Source organism: Lynx rufus, unplaced genomic scaffold, assembly GCF_022079265.1.
Source record: "Lynx rufus isolate CCGP_SWC_20201006 ecotype Redwood Valley unplaced genomic scaffold, mLynRuf1.p SCAF_18, whole genome shotgun sequence".
NCBI lineage: Eukaryota > Metazoa > Chordata > Mammalia > Carnivora > Felidae > Lynx > Lynx rufus.
Genome location: NW_025814832.1, coordinates 38199135 through 38220077, shown reverse-complemented (window position 1 = coordinate 38220077; position 20943 = coordinate 38199135). Strand labels below are relative to the sequence as shown.

The following is a 20943-nucleotide window of genomic DNA, read 5'->3' as shown; positions in this document are numbered from 1 at the left end:
GCATGAACGGGGGAGGGGCAGAGAGAGAGGGAGACACAGAATCGGAAGCAGGCTCCAGGCTCTGAGCCATCAGCCCAGAGCCCGACGCGGGGCTCGAACTCACGGACCGTGAGATCGTGACCTGGCTGAAGTCGGACGCTTAACCGACTGCGCCACCCAGGCGCCCCCATTTGCGGTCTTTTAAAGTCCATCAACAGGGCAAGGGCACTTGGCTGGCTCAGTTGGTATGAGCATGCGACTCTTGATCTCGGGGTTGTGAGTTTGCCCCTACTGGGTGTAGAGCTTACTTTAAAAATACATATACTAAAATTTATTAACAAGTATTTGCAACGCAGAGACTAAGCTGAACCAACTGGAATATTTCACCCTCTTCATCCCATTTAAATGTTTATCTTATATACTAAATCTCTGATATTATTGTCTTTATTCCCTACAATGAAAACAGAAATTAGTAAAAAACTCTCCCATTCTTGAGAGATAGGAGTTCCAGAAAGCATTCTTAGAAAACAGAGTGAAACACTGTAATTTTTCTCTGTTTTACAATAAGACTTATCCATTTACCTCAAAAATCTCTTCCCTGGAAACCTCAATGCGGCAATGACCAGCCTGAGGCTGTTGTTGGGAAAGTTCTTGCCGCAAAATTTTTAACTTCTGAACCAGGTCTCGCTTGTACCGTGGGACTGTCAGACACTCTGCATCATCGGGACATAACGATACCACCTGCTGTTGCTGTTGGTCTTTCAACTGGTTCTGCCGACTAAAAGGAAACAGAAATGTGACTATTTGAAATGAAAGAGATAGCGGTTATACATTTAAAAGAACATCATCCTATAAATCAAGTCTGCCTGTACGATTTTCAGTCCTTACACTATTCTTTGCTTGACATTTGTGATGACAATACACGAGCTCCGAAGTTTGTGTCTCAGAATCCACACACACTTATGGCATTGGATAATGGAGTTTTACCCATCCAGCTTTGTACAGCTGCTAAGAACAAATTTCTCAAATGCCATCTCCATTTTTTTCTGCATACTTTACCATCAGCCATTTTAAAATTCAGGCGTATGCCAAACGCTGTGCCTGTTATCTCGAGTCTGTCTCTCTGAGAGAGACAAACAGTTGGAGCTGGCAGTTTGGCAGGAGTCCCCTTTCCTATACGTGCTAAGTCTAGACCACAAGAATGTGGAAAGTCACGTGTAAGTTACTGGCACAGAGAAATGAGCACATTACAAGCAAGTCTAAACGCTTTACAAAGTGACTACTCTTTCTTTTTATTGTGGTAAAAGAATCAACACGTAAAATTTACTGTATTAACCTCTTTTTAATATAGTCAGTGGCATTAAGTACATTCACACTGTTGTACTAAAGTGACTTCTAAGTGTGCACATACATGGTTTACTACAAATACAAGAAAATAATCTCCCAAGTAGAGCAGAAATAGAATACTTTCAAAAAAGGCACACATTACCTAGAGATATTTTTATTCTCCCAGCAAAAGTATTCTAAGTTACACCTAAGAACTTTTTTTTAAAGAACCTTATGATATAATGAACTACTTTATTCCAATAAGCTGTCAGGAAATAAAAAGTCTGATAATTCACTATGGATATCCATGCAGGCACTGAATCATCTTGGAGTTTAACTTTACACACAACAGATAGGAGCATCATCTCCTAACTTAAAGGTAAAGGGCAATGGTAGTCATAATAAAACAAACAAAATTAACTTTAAGGTTTCTAATAAATCACCCGAAACGATTTTTGTTTTTTTTTTTTACAAACAGTGGTTCTTATGTACCAGGCCAAATTGTATTCCTAAAACATGTATCTACCCAAAGAAAATGCAGCTTTGATGAAAATCACAAATCACTATTTACTACTCTCATAAACATGAAAGGTGTTTTTTACACACACATATAAACAAAAGCAAAACAGAGTATTAAAGATACTCCCTAAATAACTGTATTAATCCTAGGCCAAAAACAAAACAAAACAAAAAAAACCCACAAACTTGGGTATACCTCATACCACATACAAAAATTAAATTCAAAATCAATCAGACCTCCATGTAAAACTGAAAGCCATAAAACTTTTGAAACACAGAAGAAAATTTTCATGACCTATGTTAGGCTAAGATTTCTTAGATATGACAACAGAAGTACAATCCATAAAAGAACAAATGGATAAACTGAACTTCATCAAAATTTCAAAAGAAGGGTGCCAACTCAGTTAAGTCGGACGACTTTGGCTCAGGTCATGACCTCACGGGTTCAAGCCCCGCAATGGGCTCTCTGCTGTCAGCACAGAGACAGCTTCGGATCCTCTATCCCCTCTCTCTGCCCCTCCCCAAATCACATTCTTGCTCTCCCTCTCTCAAAAATAACTATTAAAAAAAAATTTTTTTTAATTTCAAAAGATACTGTTCAGATCATGAAAAGACAAGTCATGGACTAGAAGAAAATCTTTCCAAAGCACTTATCTGGTATTTTGGCACTTTAAAGTATCTAAAGAACACAAAACACTCAAAAAAATTAATGAACTACTCAATTTTTTTAAAGAGGAGGCAAACTATTTCACCAAATAAGATACAAAGACGGCAAATAAGCACGAGAAGATGCACATTAGTTACTAGAGAAATGCAAATTACAACCACGAGGGGGCGCCACCACACATCTACAAGTGGTAAGGTGAACCACACCAAATGTTAGCAAGGACACAGAGCCTCACCCGCTGCAGGAGGGAATGGCAAATGGTACAATAGCTCTGAAAAACAACCTGCCATTTCTTTTAAGTTAAACGTAAACCGTATGATGTAGCCGTTCTACTCCTAGGCGCTCATTTATCTTAGAGAAGAGCATATGTCCATACAAAGACTTACACATAAATGTCCATAATAGTTTTGTCATAACCAAAAAGAGGGAATAATCCAAATATCAATAGGAAAGAGGTAAATAAATTGTGGTATATCCATACAATGGAATACCATCTAGCAATGAAAATAAATTATACGCACATCAGAGATGAATCTCAAATAATTATGCTGGGTAAAAGAAACAAAACAGACTACATACTGCAGGAATCCATTTATCTAACACTCTAGAAAATGCATACTAATATATAGTGACAGAAAGTAGACCAGAGATTAGGTGAAGACGGGGTGTGTTGTGGACTGAACTGTGTCCAAAAAGATGTGTTGAAGTCCAACCCTTGATGCCTGTGAATGTGACCTTATCTAGATATAGAGTCTCTGCAGATGTACTAAGAGGAGGTCATACTGCATCAGGGTGGCCCTAAATGCAATCAAGTGGTATCCTTATAAAAAGAGGGAAATTTGGATCCAGACACACAAAAAGGTGTGGAATAAGAAATGTACTTTGGCATTCCTGGTTCCTGACATGCAACTCCTAAAATCCTTTCAGTTTCCGGTGTGGCAGAGATGACAGGAGTGTCCTTTGTTCTAATATTTGGTCTTTGCCTCCAGTTTGACACACAGCTCCTAAATCCCTTACAATTTCCTGGGTAATTTTGGTTTGTTGTTTTGTTTTGTTTTTAATGTTTATTCATTTTTGAGAGAGCGAGTGAGCAAGAGAGAGCAAGCGAGCACAAGCAGGGGAGGGGCAGAGAGAAAGAGAGAGAGACACAGAATCTGAAGCAGGCTCCAGGCTCGAACCCACAAACTGCGAGATCATGACCTGAGCTGAAGTCGGATGCTTACCTGAGCCACTCAGGCGCCCCAGGGGCATTTTTTGTTTTAATGAGGTGACTCTTATAGTGGGGCCCTAGATATCTTCAGAATGGGTGCTGGTCACTAGAAAAATCAAAGCTTGATTAGAAGCCTGGAATTTTCAGCCTCATCCTCCCAACCTCTGAGGAGAGGAGAGAGCTGGAGACTGAGTTAATAACTGATCACACATAGGTGATGACATGTCCATAAAACCCCCTAAATGACAGTGTGCAGAGAGCTCCCAGGTTGGTGAATGCACTGGGCACTGGGAGGACGAAGCACCCAGAGAAGGCCTGGAAGCTCTTGGCTCCCCCAGCACCACACCTTGCCCTATGCACCCCTTCCATTCGGTGGTTCCGAGTTGTATCCTTTATAATAAACTGGTAATGGTACATAAAGTATCTCCAGGAGTTCTGCCAACCATTCTAGCAAATTACTGAACCCCAGAATGAAGTCATGAGAACTCCCCGATTTACAGCGGGTCAGTAAGAACCAGAGAAGTCCTTGGACTTGGGATTGGCGTCTTAAGCGGGAACGGTCTTGTGAGACTGAGCCCTTAACCTGTGGGGTCTGACGCCAACCACAGGTAGTGTCAGAACTGAATTCACTCATCGTATACCCAGCTGGTGTCCAGAGATCTGGAGAACTGATAGGTTTGAGGGAAAAACCCGTTTGGAGTCAGAGGTTTTGTGTGTGGAAACAGATCACAAGAGGCCACGTGAAGACGAAGACAAAGATGGAGATGATGTGTCTACAAGCCGAGGAACAGCAAGTTTTTCCAGCAACCACCAGAAGCTAGGAGAGAGTCACTGAACAGATTCTTCTTCAGAGCCTCCACAGGGGACCAGCCCTGAGGACAACTTGATCCTACACTTCTGGCCTCCAGACTGTGGGAGAACCCATTTCTGTTGTTTTAAACCACCCAGTGTGCGATATTTTGTTATGGCAGCCGTACAGGAGGACTTAAGAAGCAAGAGGGAATTTTGGGGGGTGATAGATATGTTCACAATCTACATTGTGGTGATGGTTTCGTAGGCGTATAATATGTCAAAACTTAAATGGAACACTTTAAATACGCAGTTTATTGTATGTCGATTACATTTCAATAAGGGTGATTAAAAAAAATACCTGGGATGGGGGCGCCTGGGTGGCTCAGCAGGTTAAGCAGCTGACTCTTGACTTCAGCTCAGGTCGTGATCTGAGGGTTTGTGGGTTCAAGCCCCATGTCAGGCTCCACACTGACAGTGCAGAGCCTGCTTGGGATTCTCTCTCTCTCCCTCTCTCTACCCCTTCCCTGCTCGTGGCATGCTCTCTTTCTCTTAAAATAAATAAATAAGCTTTTAAAAAATTTTTAACAAAAAAACATAAAAAACCCCTGGGATGGATCCAGCTATCCTGGAGCTACGTCTGATGTACTCAGGGGAAAGATAAAAAACATCACCCCTAGAAAGCATCCTGTCTCTTCAAGTGTGCTATAAGCACCTTTGATACACACCCTTTCCTTAATGCTTCCGAACAGGTTCCTACTTAAGTGCAGTGGGCTACTTAGGTACAGTGGGCTTAAAATGTTTCTGTATCAGAGTAGAACTTGTCATAGTCTCAAAATTTTGTCCAACAAAAGTAACTTACAACCGGAGAGAGCAATATTCTATCACATTACAAAAAGCATTTTCAGTCTTCTCTTGTTCAGGCTTGCATTTTAACATGTATTGTTTCAAAAACTTACTTTAAAACTAAATGCAAGTTAGCAGAGAGCCGAGGATCTGTAAATTGTGTTGTTCTGTTGTTATGGTCAACGAAATAAACTCTGCCTGTTGCAGTATTACGGATCTCCCATCCAGGAGGCAATGGACCAAGCTCTTCACAATTGATGTTGCTAAGATCCCTGCAAAAACAAATATAAAATAAAAAATACCTCATTGCTGGGCCTACTGAGCCAAGCAAGTGTAAATGACACAGAACAATTCCATGAAGTCTGAGAAAACGTATTGTTCCAGAAACCTGAGATGTCCAGCTAGAATCTTTAATTCCCAATGGTTTAACAAACTTGCATATTCAAAACCCAATTCATAAATGGCTCAGGAACTTATCACATAGCCTCCATTTTTAGTAAGTTCATTCCTGGGCCTTAATGTAATACAGATTTCAAATTAATATAAAAGCAATCACAACATTTGCCAACATAAACTGTACTTCAATACTTGTCTGACAAAATATTGTTTTACAAATGTCAGTGACATAAGGAATGAAATGTTCTCTAAACTCTCCCTTCAATTATTTTTCTTTATTGCACCATCAAATTTGTATAAATAAATGTTTATTCCATATTAATTTCTAACAAAGCAAAACTGGAAATGTTATTTAATTTACAGATCCTGAAAATAATCACAGTGTATATTTTAAGGGAAAACTGTTCCACTGGGAATTTTGAAAGCTATAAAGCTAGTGAATGAAGAACCTGTTTAAGACACCCAGGGAAGAATGCTCTAATGCTTACTGATACAGTAAGAAAAAGCAGAAAGGCTTTTTTAATGAATCAAAGACCATTGTTACTGTACCGCACATTCTTAAAATACTACTGTATGTAAACAAAGATTCACAGGACCTTAAAGAATAAGATAAAAACGTGTCTAATGTAAACTTAAACTGTAACAGATAATTATACTGATAAATCTCATCAAAATCGTGTTTTAAAATTTTTTTTTTTTCAACGTGTATTTATTTTTGGGACAGAGAGAGACAGAGCATGAACGGGGGAGGGGTAGAGAGAGAGGGAGACACAGCATCAGAAACAGGCTCCAGGCTCTGAGCCATCAGCCCAGAGCCCGACGCGGGGCTCGAACTCACAGACCGCGAGATCGTGACCTGGCTGAAGTCGGACGCTTAACCGACTGCGCCACCCAGGCGCCCCAAAATCGTGTTTTAAAAGTTAAACTAGAAAAAGATTTTTCCTGGGGCGCCTGGGTGGCGCAGTCGGTTAAGCGTCCGACTTCAGCCAGGTCACGATCTCGTGGTCCGTGAGTTCGAGCCCCGCGTCGGGCTCTGGGCTGATGGCTCAGAGCCTGGAGCCTGTTTCCGATTCTGTGTCTCCCTCTCTCTCTGCCCCTCCCCCGTTCATGCTCTGTCTCTCTCTGTCCCAAAAATAAATAAAAAACGTTGAAAAAAAAAAATTAAAAAAAAAAAAAGAAAAAGATTTTTCCTGAAATAACCTCTTCTTGGTCATGGTGAAACATAATGGCAGACACACATAAGCACCCATAGATTTGTGGCAACAGTGATCTGACTTGTGCTTACAGGTGCTCCAAGAGACTCTTCTGCTACAAACTGAAGCTTAGAAAAAAACAACGCCAGTCTCCAAAGAGGAGGAAAAGTTTCAAGGATCCTCCTCAAATTAAAAAAAAAAAAAAAAAAGTGCCGAGCTGGAGCTGGTGCCATCAGCTGGGGGCGGGGCTGTCAGAGAGTAGTTAACTGGGAAATTCAGCCCCAGGCCAGCAGCAAATTTGGAAAAGGAAATCTAGAACTTTCCTACTACACTGAGAACTCAAAAGGAAGATGAAATGAGTCCAGGAAAACTTCCTCATTTCCCACTTTAGGTCCACAGACCTCCAACCACTTAAGATCAAACAAACTCACCAAGAGCACCACATACTCCTGAAAGAAGACATGATGATTAAGAGTGAGTGGGAACGATAAACCACAAAATTACATCAAACAGAATGGCTAGGCTATGCAACGTTTAGTAATAATTTTATAAAATTGGGTGGGGCAGCTCGGCGGCTGTCAGTTAAGCATCCGACTAGATTCCCACTCAGGTCAAAATCTCACATTCGTGAGATTGAGCCCCGTGTCGGGCTCCATGCTAACCACATAGGGCCTGCTTAGGATTCTCTCTCTCTCTCTGCCCCTCTCCCACACTCTCTCTCTCTCAAAAAAAATAAACTTAAAAAAGGAACAATTAAACACATGGATTTTTTTTAACAGAATTTCTAGAAATGAAAAGTGATTACTAAAATCAAAGAATGAATAATTCTTTTGATATAATGCAGAATTTGGTTTATAAAACCAAATGACATAAAGTGAAAATTATATAATCATTTTATTCAGAATTTTATAAATTCATAGTCATACGTGGAAGAGCTCTAAAGAATGGATTAAAAGAAAAGGAGGCTAACTGGGAGCAATCTTTATGTCCAATTGGGAGATGATTAAAGAAAAATGGAATGTTATGCAGCCATAAAAATACCGATCTGGACTGCAAGACTACATCGTGTGCAGAGTAATGAACAACAAGGCATTCGTCACTGTGTTAAAGGGAAACGCCAAAGATGATGAAATGGGACTTCTCAGATAAATCTAAGTTTACTGGGTACCTTTAAATAAAAGTGTCTGAGTTATACTACTTTATAAATGTCTTTGAACAGGTTTTTTAATATAACCTAAATAAACGACCTAAATAATAATAATCTGCTTTGATACAAGATTCTCCACACAAAAGGCATATTTACTGAAAGGATCCTCCAAAAGACATGATACACATTTTTAGGGTTAACAATTTAGAACACAGAAACTAAAGAAAAATAACCCAGAGCACTATTTTATAAAGTCATTATTCAATACTCAAAATATTCTCAAACCTTTATAGAAACCCTTTACTCGTTAATGAAAAACTGACGTTTCCTTAGGAATAAGAAACATTACCAACACTGGTAACAAAATCTCTCTCAACTTCTGATGCCAGCTTCCACACTTTTCTTTCAACAGATAACTCAAAAGATCAACTTTCTCACTATAAATAATTTAGTTAAAAAAAACACAATCATTTTTCTTCTATACATTTCCTGCCAATGATTTTAAATAACTTTATAGAAAAGCTCATTATTGACCTACAATTGTATACACACACTCCAAAACACTTCTTTTCATAAGTTACATAACAAAACTCTTGTTTCTCAAAGTTAGGCCCTTGGATTTCTTTTCAGTGAGCTTATTAACAAAACAAAAATTTCTTCCCCACTATTTTTTTAAACAGTTTTTATCATCAAGACACAGAAATGACAACCTTGATAGAATAATTAATGATAAAACACATTCCTTGGTTGCCACCTTGAAAGATTCTAATTAAGCTGTATCACAAAGTAAAACATTTACATTAGAATAGCTTCATTTATAAATACCAGTTAACCGTTGAATAATACAGGTTTACAGTGTGCAGCTCCACTCATATGCAGATTTTTTACAGTACAGTACTTACTATAAAGTGTTTTCCCTTCCCTATGATTTCCTTAACATTTTTTCTGTAGCTTACTTTAAATAGCACACAAAATATGTGTTAATCTATCGTTAAGGCTTATAGTCAACAGTGGGCTATTAGCAGTTTTGGGAGAGTCAGAAGTCACACACAGATTTTCAACTGTGCGGGTGGTCGGTGCCCCTAACCCCTGCATTGTTCAAGGGTCAACTGTAAATACAGAGTATCAAAGCAATCCAACATCAGCTTGTCACATCTGTTTTTGATTCAAATACATGACTGCTTGACAAGTAGAGCTCTGAGTACAAGCTTTAGGCAGAAAAAGATCTCCTGACCCCTTCATAGGTCTTTTTTTGGGAGAAGGGGAATGCTGCACTTAAAATATAAAATATCTTCATCTCACAAAAGTGTATGCGCAGCTTATCAAGCTGATTTAGAATTTAGAACTCAACTTTTTTGCAGTTTCAGCTGAACTACCTGACACTTTGCATCTGTTCATTAGAAAATAATAGCTCCTTTGAGAGCTAAATAGTGTTTGAAAACTTATTATTTGATACTAAGATATATCAAAAGTTATGTTAAATTACTAAATTGATTTGTGTGTCATTCCATCTTCTTAGTTAAAAGATAGCTCACATTTTGGTTAGTAAATGCATTCAACAATGCCTACAGTTTAAATGTCCAAGTTCTGGTATTTAAAAGAAATTTAATTCATGAGACACCATGACCAAGTGAGGTTTATTTCAAGGGTGCAAGAATGGTTCAATATTTGAAAACTTATCCATGTAATCGGTCATATTAACAGATTAAAAAGGAAAAATCACGATAGTACCAATTGATACCAAAAAAAAAAAAAAAGAAAAAAAAAAGGACAAAAGTTTTAAGTAAATAAATAAATAAGGGGCGCCTGGGTGGTTCAGTCAGTTAAGCGTCCAATTTTGGCTCAGGTCATGATCTCATGGTTCATGAGTCCCAGTCCTGCATCAGGCTTTGTGCTGACAGTTCAGAGCCTGGAGATTGCTTTGGATTCTGTTTCTCTCTCTCTCTCTGCCCCTCCCCAATTCGCACTCTGCCTCTCTCTCAAAAATAAACATTAAAAAAATTTTTTTAATATAATTTAGGTTATTTCCTTTATACAGTAAAACAAAAGTTGATTAAGGAATACATAAGAGAACACTGAATATTCTCATATTAGGTTAAATTAAATAAACCTTTTTTAAAAAAGCCTAACCAGGGTCACATGGGTGGCTCAGCAGGTTAAGCATCTGACTTCGGCTCAGGTCGTGATCTCTCAGTTCATGAGTTTGAGCCCCACATAAGGCTCTGTGCTGACAGCTCAGAGCCTGCCTGCTTTGGATTCTGTGTCTCTCTCTCCCTCTCTGCCCCTCCCCCACTCGTGCTGTGTCTCTCTCTCAAACATAAACAAACATGTTAAAAAAATAAAAAATAAATTTAAAAAGCGTAACCAGAAATAAAAATATCAATATGCTACCCTTTAAAAAAAAAAGGAGGGGGGTGATGGGGCGCCTGGGTGGCGCAGTCGGTTAAGCATCCGACTTCAGCCAGGTCACGATCTCACGGTCCGTGAGTTCGAGCCCCGAGTCAGGCTCTGGGCTGATGGCTCGGAGCCTGGAGCCTGTTTCCAACTCTGTGTCTCCCTCTCTCTCTGCCTCTCCCCCGTTCATGCTCTGTCTCTCTCTGTCCCAGAAATAAATAAAAACGTTGAAAAAAAAATTTAAAAAAAAAAAAAAAGGAGGGGGGTGTATAATTTTAAGGTTTATGTTATTCTCCAGGTCAATTTTCAAACTCACAAAGACCCATGTTTTCAACCTGATTTTTTTTCAGGGTGAGAGGGTAGAAGGACTGGGGGCTGGTTAGGGGCAGGGCACTGGGGTGGGACTCCAGAGAAACAGGAAAGGCTTTCCACTAAATGCTACCTGAAACGACTGTCACAAACAGCCTTTTACATAAACCATTTTAAATTGAAAATTAAATAATCAAAGAAATCCCAGGTAAAACAGGGATCCAGTGGTGTGAAGAGTGTTTGGATATATTCTTACCTAGGCACTCTTGGATCATGCCACGTGCTCACACCGGTCTGAGTATGTAAGAAATACACCTGACCTTGCTGTGTTGTCCTCTGCTCTGTAAAATTAAGAAACACTAATAATAAAAACATATTCAGAAAGTCCAAATCAAAGACAGCTATAGATACTAGAATGATATTAATAAATTCTCCAAATTACCAATTTACTGTATTACCAAAAAAAAAAGTGCTTTATAAATCATTTTTTTTCTCAACTCAATACATCTTCTCCTGGAAAACAACCTTATAAATGGTGATGAGAGCCAGAGGCCAGCTAACTAAAAGCCAACAAATTTACAACGTGGCTCAAATACTAAACATGTTGCTATGGAAAACAGAAAACAAGATTGTCACAGTACCAATATTTAAACAAAACAAACATGAGAAATGATCTTTTATTTTTCTTAAAGTGGAGCCTGAGGGGAACAAAAGAAAGCTCAGAGGAAGAGCCTAACCAACTGTGGGAGATGCTGACAGGACTTGCAAAAGCTTTCAAAGGGTTTGCAGGCTGGGAATAGTTGTTTATTATTCCTAATTTTATACCAAAACTTATGTATTTTCTTTTCTTGAGAGAGGTATATTCTCAAGATTCTATTTAGACTCAAACAAAGGCAAAAAGATGGAATACTCCACTAGGAGAGACACTCTATAGTCAAAAACAGACAAAGATACAAAAATAAGCAAGCTGGAAAAAGAAGGACTAAAAGAACAGGCATGCATTCTGGGGAGAAAAAGGTCAAAGGCGAAATGAACTCCGAGCTCTCGGGAAGAGAATAAGGAAGTCAGGGCAAAGAGGAGGTATCTGCTGAAGAGTTTCTTCAACAGTGGTTTTTAGTCTATTTGTGTTTTTAAGCAACAGAACCACTTGTCTTTAAACAAAATCTAATGAAAAATTCTAACATATGAAATGGTGAAACTACTAATATTTATCAGTATGCCTTTGTTTATAAGCCTACAATAAAGTCAATCAATTTAAAGTTTATGCTTCTTAAAATTATAAACATAAAAATGTCTAAAATTGGTGATAGATGACAGCTGCAAAAACTTCAGCCCTGGCGCCCACTTTACTCCTAGGTTTCAGGTGTACAAAATTTGTTTTTAATTCAAATCACACAAGTAAAATAAAAATATAACCGCCCCACTCCCAACAGCTTGCCTTATAATCTCAATTACAGAGAAATGACAGAAGATACTTTATTCTAGGGTCTGAACATTAATAACAGCCAGAGTTTACTAAGTGCTTCCTATGCTGGACCTTGTGTCAGGCACTTCACATGAAACCACCCCTCCTCTCTTGCAATGAACCTACATGGTTGGGACTATCAATTTCCCCATTCTGTGGAAGATAAATTGAGGCTCAGAGAAATTAATGTGCCCAGTGTCACACAACTAACATGTGGCAAAGCCAGGATATAAACCCAGGTCTGTCTCCCAAGTCCATGCTCTCATCACTGTGCTACCTGGGTCATTAAACTGTGCAGCACAGCACAATTAATGGACAAATTGGGTTTTTTTAACTAAAGAGTTAAAATATATTTAAAAAATAAAGCTAGAATTCTGCATTTGCAGAACAGTTTACAACATACTGTAGAGGAAAAAGAAAATACAAGTTAGATCAGGCGATTCCCAATGTTGGTCATTAGGTGTCACCATCAGCCCAGAATGGTTTATCTGCAGGCAGTTGAGAGGGCGAGGATGTAATTCCTTTGGTTAACTTTGAGCAAGAAAGGAAAAGACAAGTTCATAGTATCTACAAGAGCATTCACAAGTTGTGACTAATTTAGAAAGTTCTGTATTCAAAAAAAAAAAAAAAAGTTCTGTATTCAACTAGAAGATTCAAGTCATCTTCCATGTGAAATTCTACAATTTAGGAAATTATATAAAATTATAATAATTTTATACAAACATAGAAGTGACTAAGTCATTTACAACACGAAGCCAAATCATTCAGATGATCCAAAATTATAGACAACACAAATATACAGAACTGTCAGAAATACGCTTTTGAAGTCACTTCTAAATATGCAGGTCTAGAAAATTACACTGTGGGTCTGCCTTCAGATTATCATCATCGATAACTCTACCATTTTACCTTTACATTGTGCCTATTGGCAAAGTAATCTCACATTGTTCCGTGTACTCTTAGCAATAGCTTTGTGACCAGGAGAGGTGTCACTCACCTCATGTCTTTATAAAATAAGTGCCAAAGGGTTGAGGTTAAACGACCAGCCCAAGTCAAACCGCTGGGCGGGCCGACCGCTACCACTTCAAAGACTTTTCAGATAGGGAGGTTTTACACATTTATTTTCATGCTGAATCCCTAAACCCAGATTAATAACTTCTTTACGGCTGATTTTCTGGCTTTCTTAGCAAGCTGAAATCAGTAAATCACACTTTATTTTTTCCTCTGCTAGTCATACCATAGCCTTCTGGTAGGTCTGGAGGAGTATGTAAATGTGTCCTGCTCATGTAATTTCTATGTCGTTGTGACCGGACTCTCCTCTCGGCCAGTCTGGGATCCGAAGACTGTCCACATGTTGCACCATTTGTTCCACTAATTGGAGTGTTCTCATCAACAAAGCAGCTAAGAGGTCTGCCGGGACTAGAATATTCAGATGCTGGTCTATTGAAAAGTAACAGGGGAAAAAAAAGTTACTCAAGTGCAATATCGAAAGTAGAGTTCTCTAGACGATGTATGTACTGCAGGGACAATCACAAGGAAATGGAGTGATCAATGCAAATAGAATGATTTCAAGAACTCTGAATCAAAGTAAACCTGACACCTCTAAGTACAAACTCATATGATAAAGCAGACGGTCAGTTATTTATTGAAATCATTTTATATTGATTTTAATTACATTGTATACAAAATCCACATATATTTACAGATGTGAGTACTAGTTTACAAAGCATTACCTGACTTAGCCTCGGCCTGCCTCTCAGATCTGACTTCCCACCTTTCTCTCACTCCACTTCTGCACATTCCTCCTGTTCCCTGAACTTGCCAAGATCAGTTTACCTTTAGTACTGGAAAGGAGCTCTTCCTCCCACCTCAAAAACTTTTTTCTCTTATTCTCCCTAGGCCAGACAGGCTCCTCCTTGTCATTCAAATCATAGCTTAAGCTTAAATGTCTGAGAGGTCTTTCCTGACCTTCAATCCTAAAGTAGTCACCCAGGCATTTGGTAAGTACATCACCCTAGTTTCTCAGCATAGCAATTATTTGACACTTTTTTTTTTAATCTGTACCCTTGTTTTCCCTTACTAGAATATTTACTGAGAGAAGAAAGTCTGCCTGGTTCATTTCCCACTATATATACCCTCTGTACCTGGAACAGTGCTTGGCATACACACACACACACACACACACACACACTGAATAAAGATGATGATGTGACTCTTCAAAGAACTTCCAGTATACTGGTAGGTAATCCAAAATGTAAGAGGATAATCAAGAGTTAATTTTTTTTTTCAATGTTTATTTATTTTTGATAGAGAGCATGAGCAGGGGAGGGGCAGAGAGGGAGGGAGACGCAGAACCTGAAACAGGCTCTAGGCTCTGAGCTGTCAGCACAGACCCTGACACAGGGCTTGAACCCACAAACCGTGAGATCATGACCTGAGCCAAAGGCAGACACTTAACCAACTAAGCCAGCCAGGTGCCCCAAGAGTTAATTTTTAAACTAACATTTACAACCACAATCAACTTTATACTGGTGGAAATTAAAGTGAATTTCATCAGTTAAAGGAGTTAGAAGGAAATGGACTTCACTAAAGCACTGACACAGGTACACATTCATTTACACTCAGATACAATAAAAAGGTTCTTGGACTTCAGTAAAATCCTTGGCAGTTTAATACTAGAAATACAACTCTCAAGTATCTTTTAAAATGCCAACGTGAGCTAAGCTTTTACCTGAGAATCATAATATGATAGGGAAAACTGTGATTTAATGAGTTCGGCAATTAATCCCCAATAAATAAAAGTGGGTATAACTTAGAGAACCATTTGATGATCTATGTCTGGTGCCAGACCTGCTTAGGAAAAGGGGTTGGAGGGCTAAACAAACACTGACTAGAAGTGGCAAATAAACTCTGTTCTGACTTTTAAAGCAAAAAAGGAAACTCAGCCACTTATCCTATTCATTATCAGTTACTTTAAAAAGTACTTTCTTGGAATTTCCAAAAATTCTCTTACTTCCTCATGTCTCTACACATTAAGCTCCATGAAGGCTGTTCGGCCTCGTTCCCTGTTAACAGAGCAAATGATGAGCACAGTGCCCGGCATAGAACCATTTGGTGAACTGAGTGATCACGGTTACCACCATTCTGAACACTCTTCACCGCCTTCCCCTCACCTGGTAAAATTCGAACATTCTTCAGGATTTAGTTCAGAAATTCCCCTCCTTCAGAGTTTTTCTTTGCAATTTCTACCATCCCCTTGCTCCCCGCTCTAAGTTAAGGGGCCCTCCATATGGTCTCAGAGCATCTGCATTCTTATCTTGATCACAGACCTTACTAGATGTAATATAATGATATAATCGTACCCCTACATGACTGAACAAATGAAGATCCGGTATATATATTCTCTTATAGCCATTCAATAACAGACTCAAAAAAAATTTTAACAGTCCCAGAAATGAGATGGCTTCTCAATTTATTCGGTTAACTTATTTAATCAATACTTACTAATTACCTTCACAGGCCCTAGAGCTGCAATAACAGGATGACTTGCTAAACAACCTTCATCGAAAATTACTTTTTGAAAATAATAATGGCACTTGCTAGGGGGTGCCCAGGTGGCTCAGTCGGTGAAGCGTCTGACTTCAGCTCAGGTCATGATCTCACAGTTTGTGGGTTCAAGCCCCACGTCGGGCTCTGTGCTGACAGCTCAGAGCCTGGAGCGTGCTTCAGATTCTGCGTCTCCCTCTCTCTCTGCCCCTCCCCTGCTCACACTCTGTCTCTCTCTCAAAAATAAATAAACGTTAAAAAATTAAAAAAAAAATAATAATGGCACTCGCTGTAAGATCTACTGATCTTGAGCAGTATAAACCAAGAAAGGAAATCTGGTAAGACTGACAGATAAACAGAAAGTGACAACTTCAGGAAGGCAAACAGCACAACCAGGGAAAGATATTTGTATGTTCTTACCGTGTTGGGCGTTCCCACTGTGTAGTTCTTGTTATGTGGTTTAGATACTGGATTCTTCCAGAGGCAGTTCGCCTTTCTTCCCAGCTTAAATAAAAATTGAGAGATAAGGCATTAAGAAGAAGGTGGATACAGAATGTTTTTAAGGCAATAACCGAGCCAGGAAGACATCTGCTGTTATAAATCAGGAATGACAAACTGAAAATCATTACACAGAATACAGGAATGTTTTTCAACTTATTTTTAAAATGTACACTGTATCTTCTGGAATTCTGAAACTTCTACAATATTTACACTGAGGTGTGCCTAACATTCTCCATCAGCCAAACTCAGAATTTTTCAATAATGTCATTAAGGCTCAACTAAATTACACTATTTCTTCAGAATTTAGTGGCAAAAAAAAAAAAAAATGCCATACTAAAAATAAAAATCACATCTAATTTTTAAAATTAAATCTAACATTAAAGCATATAAAAGCTTTTTAAAACATTTAGCCTACCCAAATTAGTTTTTTAAAAAGATTGGTACTTCCTCCTCAATAACTTTTTAATGCATGTAACAACAATAAAAAAAAAAGGGCAAATGACCACAGAAATGTAATAATATTAATACTTCCACTGAAACCCAAGCAGAGGTTTCTAGAGGCCATAAAAACCAGGAAATAAAGAAATGCTAAGAGGTCTTTTCCTGTGATTACAATCAGAATACAGTACTGGAGTATTATTTATCAATTAATTTGTAAATTATACGTATGTACGACTGTATTATAAAATGTACACCAAGTTTTTAAAGGATACATCATAAAAACAAATGGGAAAAAAAGTACGATAAAGAACCAAAAGCTTAGAAAAATAAGCCTTGCATTGTTGTAATCTCTTAACACTGTTTAGTTATTTCGTCCCAAACTTGCCCTTCAAAATTACCAAAATCTACATCCCATCCACAAAAGTTAACATATAGATCAAGGAGCTAAAGTAAGGTATAAATAGAATTAAATTATGGCAATTTTTAAGAATTTAAACAAAGTGAGCAAATACCCTGACTTGGATGTAAAATTCCGTATCAAAAATAATTGAAGTCAAAACTCAACCAATTATATACTTGAAATAATTCATTGTACGTAAACTACACCTCATTCAAGTTAAAAATGAAGTCAGAAAGTGTCAGCACTAGTATCAAACAGAGAAAGCAGTGATCAAAAGCATGAGATGTGGAATCAAGGCTTAAATAAGTCTGTGTTCCAGTCTACCATCCACTATGTGGCCTTTAAGGCAAGGTTACTTAACTTCTCTGACCCAGTGTTTTTAATCTGTGGAATGAATGAGGGTAACAACAGTAGTGGCAGGAGTAATAACAGTAGCTGATCATTTATATATATTATCTTAATATTATATATATTTATAATATAAAATATATTACTATATATTAAGCACTTACTATATGCAAACATTGTGCTAAGTGCTTTACACGAATGATCTCCTTTAATCCTCACAATTTATGGCATATACACTATTATCACCATCCTCTTCTAGAAGTAAATATAAACCAATGCTCACAGAAGTTAAATGAACTGATTAAATCCATAAAGCTTGTAAACAGAAGAGGAAGGACTGGAATCCGGATGGTCTAATTCCAGAATCACATGCATGTGAGTTAAACGATCTAATGTCTGACATAAAATGCTTACAACAGTATCTGACACACACATACTCAACAAATGTTCCTATGTTTTTGTCATTTTTACTCCACAAATCTCTATTCCATCCCTCTAAATGGAGTTATGTCTCAGATTCAGCATTTATATGCCCTGTTTTGAATAATTTAATCATGCAAAAAAGTTGTTCTTTTAAATACATAGTATTTACAAGACAGAGATATCTGTCAAGAAATTTGATGGTCTCCTAGTCAAAACTCTTAAAAAATAAATGTAACACATTTAATTCATGGTTTATTTTATAAATTTGACTTGACAAGGTTCCTTGCTAATTTTCCAAGTACAAGGAAAATCTAGATTCTGGAACTGATCAGCAAATTTCTAAAGTATACAATAAATGTCAACTTATTTGTCATTATTTGAAGGACATTACCAACACATTTCTCTAATGATTTCAGCTTACCCATCTGGTAAATCATTATCAAATAAACGACTGCAGTCCACAACTTGTCCTCCTGTGCCTATCCGGTCTCTGGACTGAAGGCTTACTATAACACAACAAAAAAATTACTAAGAATAATTACTAGAAAGATTTTCTACAATTTAAAATATGTATCTTTAAAGACATCTGGCTTATCTTAATACTTTAGAATGGATTCTTTAGCTTCTAATAAATTCTATATTTTCTTTTTCCATGAGATGTTTCCCTTTAGGAGTGATATTAGAATTTTATGATTTTCTATGCTTTATCATGTTCATGGAGGGGAGTCTAAATCCTTTCTGCCCATTGTAATAGGGCAATGCAAGCCTCCTACTATACTTAAGAGAGGCATTAAAGGTATATTCACATACAGAAGAACTGGAAAAGTTCGTATCAATTTGGGTTTAATTCTTGACCCATCTTTAAAATACTTAACAAAACACACCAGATTCTGGCAACAGGGCAACACTTAGATTCCATAAGTCAAAACCCTACATCAGTATCTAGTGTGGTGTAAAACTACCACTATAAATTTGGAAGCAAGAGACGTAAACTCTAGACCAGGCTCTAATACCTAGTTTAGCACTGTGACCTTGAACAAAACACTTAAAATCCTAAAAGTTTACATAATCCCAATCTAAATAATGAGGAAGCTAGGCTAACTGATAAGCCTGAAGTCCTTCCTTGCTGCTTTAATATTCTTTAATTCTACTTTTGGTAATTCTCCTCAAAGATAGAAAGGAACAGGCAAATTTGACTATAACCAAACTTTTTTTTTTTTAACGTCTATTTCTTTTGAGAGAGAGAAAAAGAAAGAGCACTCATACAAGGGGGTGGGAGGGGCAGAGAGAGAGGAGAGAAAGAGGGGCGGGGGGAAGGGCGAGGGGAGGGAATCCCAAGCAGGCTCTGCACCATCAGCGCAGAGCCCAATGTGGGGCTCGAACTCATGAACTGTGAGATCATGACCTGAGCCGAAGTCAGATGCTTAACTGACTGAGCCACCCGGTACCCCAACTATAACCTAACTTCCTAAATAGTTACTACATAAAGTATGATATTTTAAGACCCTTCATTCTAGGAAGGATCTCAAAATTCTAAAATCATCCAGTTCTGTAAAACTTTTGAAAAATCAGAAAGTTCAACACATCACTCCTTTATATGAGTATCATTTATAGGTGACAACATGGTAATACACCTCTCTTCAGTGAATATAAGCAAAATGTTATATGAAAGTTGTACTAGAAAACATTAACCAGTTTTTATACAGAAAAGCTAACTGAAATGCTTACCAATATATAATCACTGTAAAAACTATGTATTTTCTCATTAGCATTGTTTAGAATAATATTAAGCCTCAAAATTAAGGATTTCATGAGCTTCAGCTCCAGAATGCTATATTACAAGACACCTAAGCAATTTCTAGGTTTGTGTTTTTAAATGGTCTAATTCTAGCGATATAAGGAGTCATAGAAGTACTATGTTTATAAGAGCGCTGTTCATTAGCACTAAAACATCAGAAACAATCTAAATAAACAGCAATAATTGACTGGCTACATTAATTATTTGCCCACCATGGACTACTATACAACACTAAAAATGCTATAGAAATGGGGGACCTAGGTGGCTCAGTCAGTTAAGTGTCTGGCTCTTGATTTTTGCTCAGGTCATGATCTCATTGTTCACGGAATCAAGCCCCGCATCAGGCTCTAAGCTGACAGTGCAGAGCCTGCTTGGGATTCTCTCTCTTCTCTCTGCCCCCCACCCTCCAGCTTGCACTCTCTCTCAAAATAAAAAAATATATAAATTTTAAAAACATTAAAAAAACCCACTCTTTCAAAAATGCTTTAGAAATAAATCTATGAACAACAACAGCAACAACAAAAGATGTTTAGGACAGATTAAAACAGGTTATTTAAAATTCTGCACAGTATAATCTCATTTAAAAAAAACAGAAAAGGTATATACATCAAGCTAATAACAAGGATGGCATATTATGGGTGTTCCTTATCTTCTCTATTTTTATATTATAACAAAAAAAGAAAAACTTCACAAGACATGGGAAGAACGGAGTAACAGTTTTAAACGTAACAGGGAAAAGATTTATAAACTTGAATCAGTCATCTCAATTTGGTAGATTTTTTTTTAACATTTTATTTTTTGAAACACAGATAACGAACAGGAGAGGGGCAGAGAGGGAAACACAGACTCCAAAGCAGGCTCCAGGCTCTCAGCTGTCAGCACAGAGCCCGATGCGGGACCCGAACTCACTGGCTGTGAGATCATGACCTGAGCCAAAGTCGGACGCTCAACAGAGTGAGCCACCCAGGCACCTCTGGGATATCTTTTCCTAAGGTAATACTCCAAGAAAAGGATAAAGCTAAGTGTCCAAAAATGCTTACAACTTTCAATGTTATAATAGCAAAAAAATGACTTAGCCGTCCAATAATCAAGTTTTGATATATTGATATAATTCACCCCTTGAACACTAATAATGGTTACAGTAAGTGAAGGAAAACAAAAATTTTACATTCACTGAACCAAAACCATAAAAAATATACACACATAAAAGTATATAAAATTACTAGAAAGGGATATATATTTTTTA

The 20943-nt window shown here is 37.8% G+C and overlaps 1 protein-coding gene across 1 annotated transcript in view; it reads right to left on the bottom strand.

Moving 5' to 3' along the window:
* SMURF2 (SMAD specific E3 ubiquitin protein ligase 2) overlaps positions 1 to 20943 on the bottom strand; it is a 120532-nt gene that overhangs the window by 16252 nt on the left and 83337 nt on the right. The window contains exons 6-11 of the mRNA XM_047081585.1: positions 18321 to 18405; positions 16207 to 16290; positions 13478 to 13680; positions 11032 to 11116; positions 5450 to 5608; positions 562 to 757 (exon numbers count right to left, since the gene is read on the bottom strand). Coding sequence (XP_046937541.1) covers positions 562 to 757; positions 5450 to 5608; positions 11032 to 11116; positions 13478 to 13680; positions 16207 to 16290; positions 18321 to 18405 — 812 coding nt within the window. The remainder of the gene's footprint in view (positions 1 to 561; positions 758 to 5449; positions 5609 to 11031; positions 11117 to 13477; positions 13681 to 16206; positions 16291 to 18320; positions 18406 to 20943) is intronic.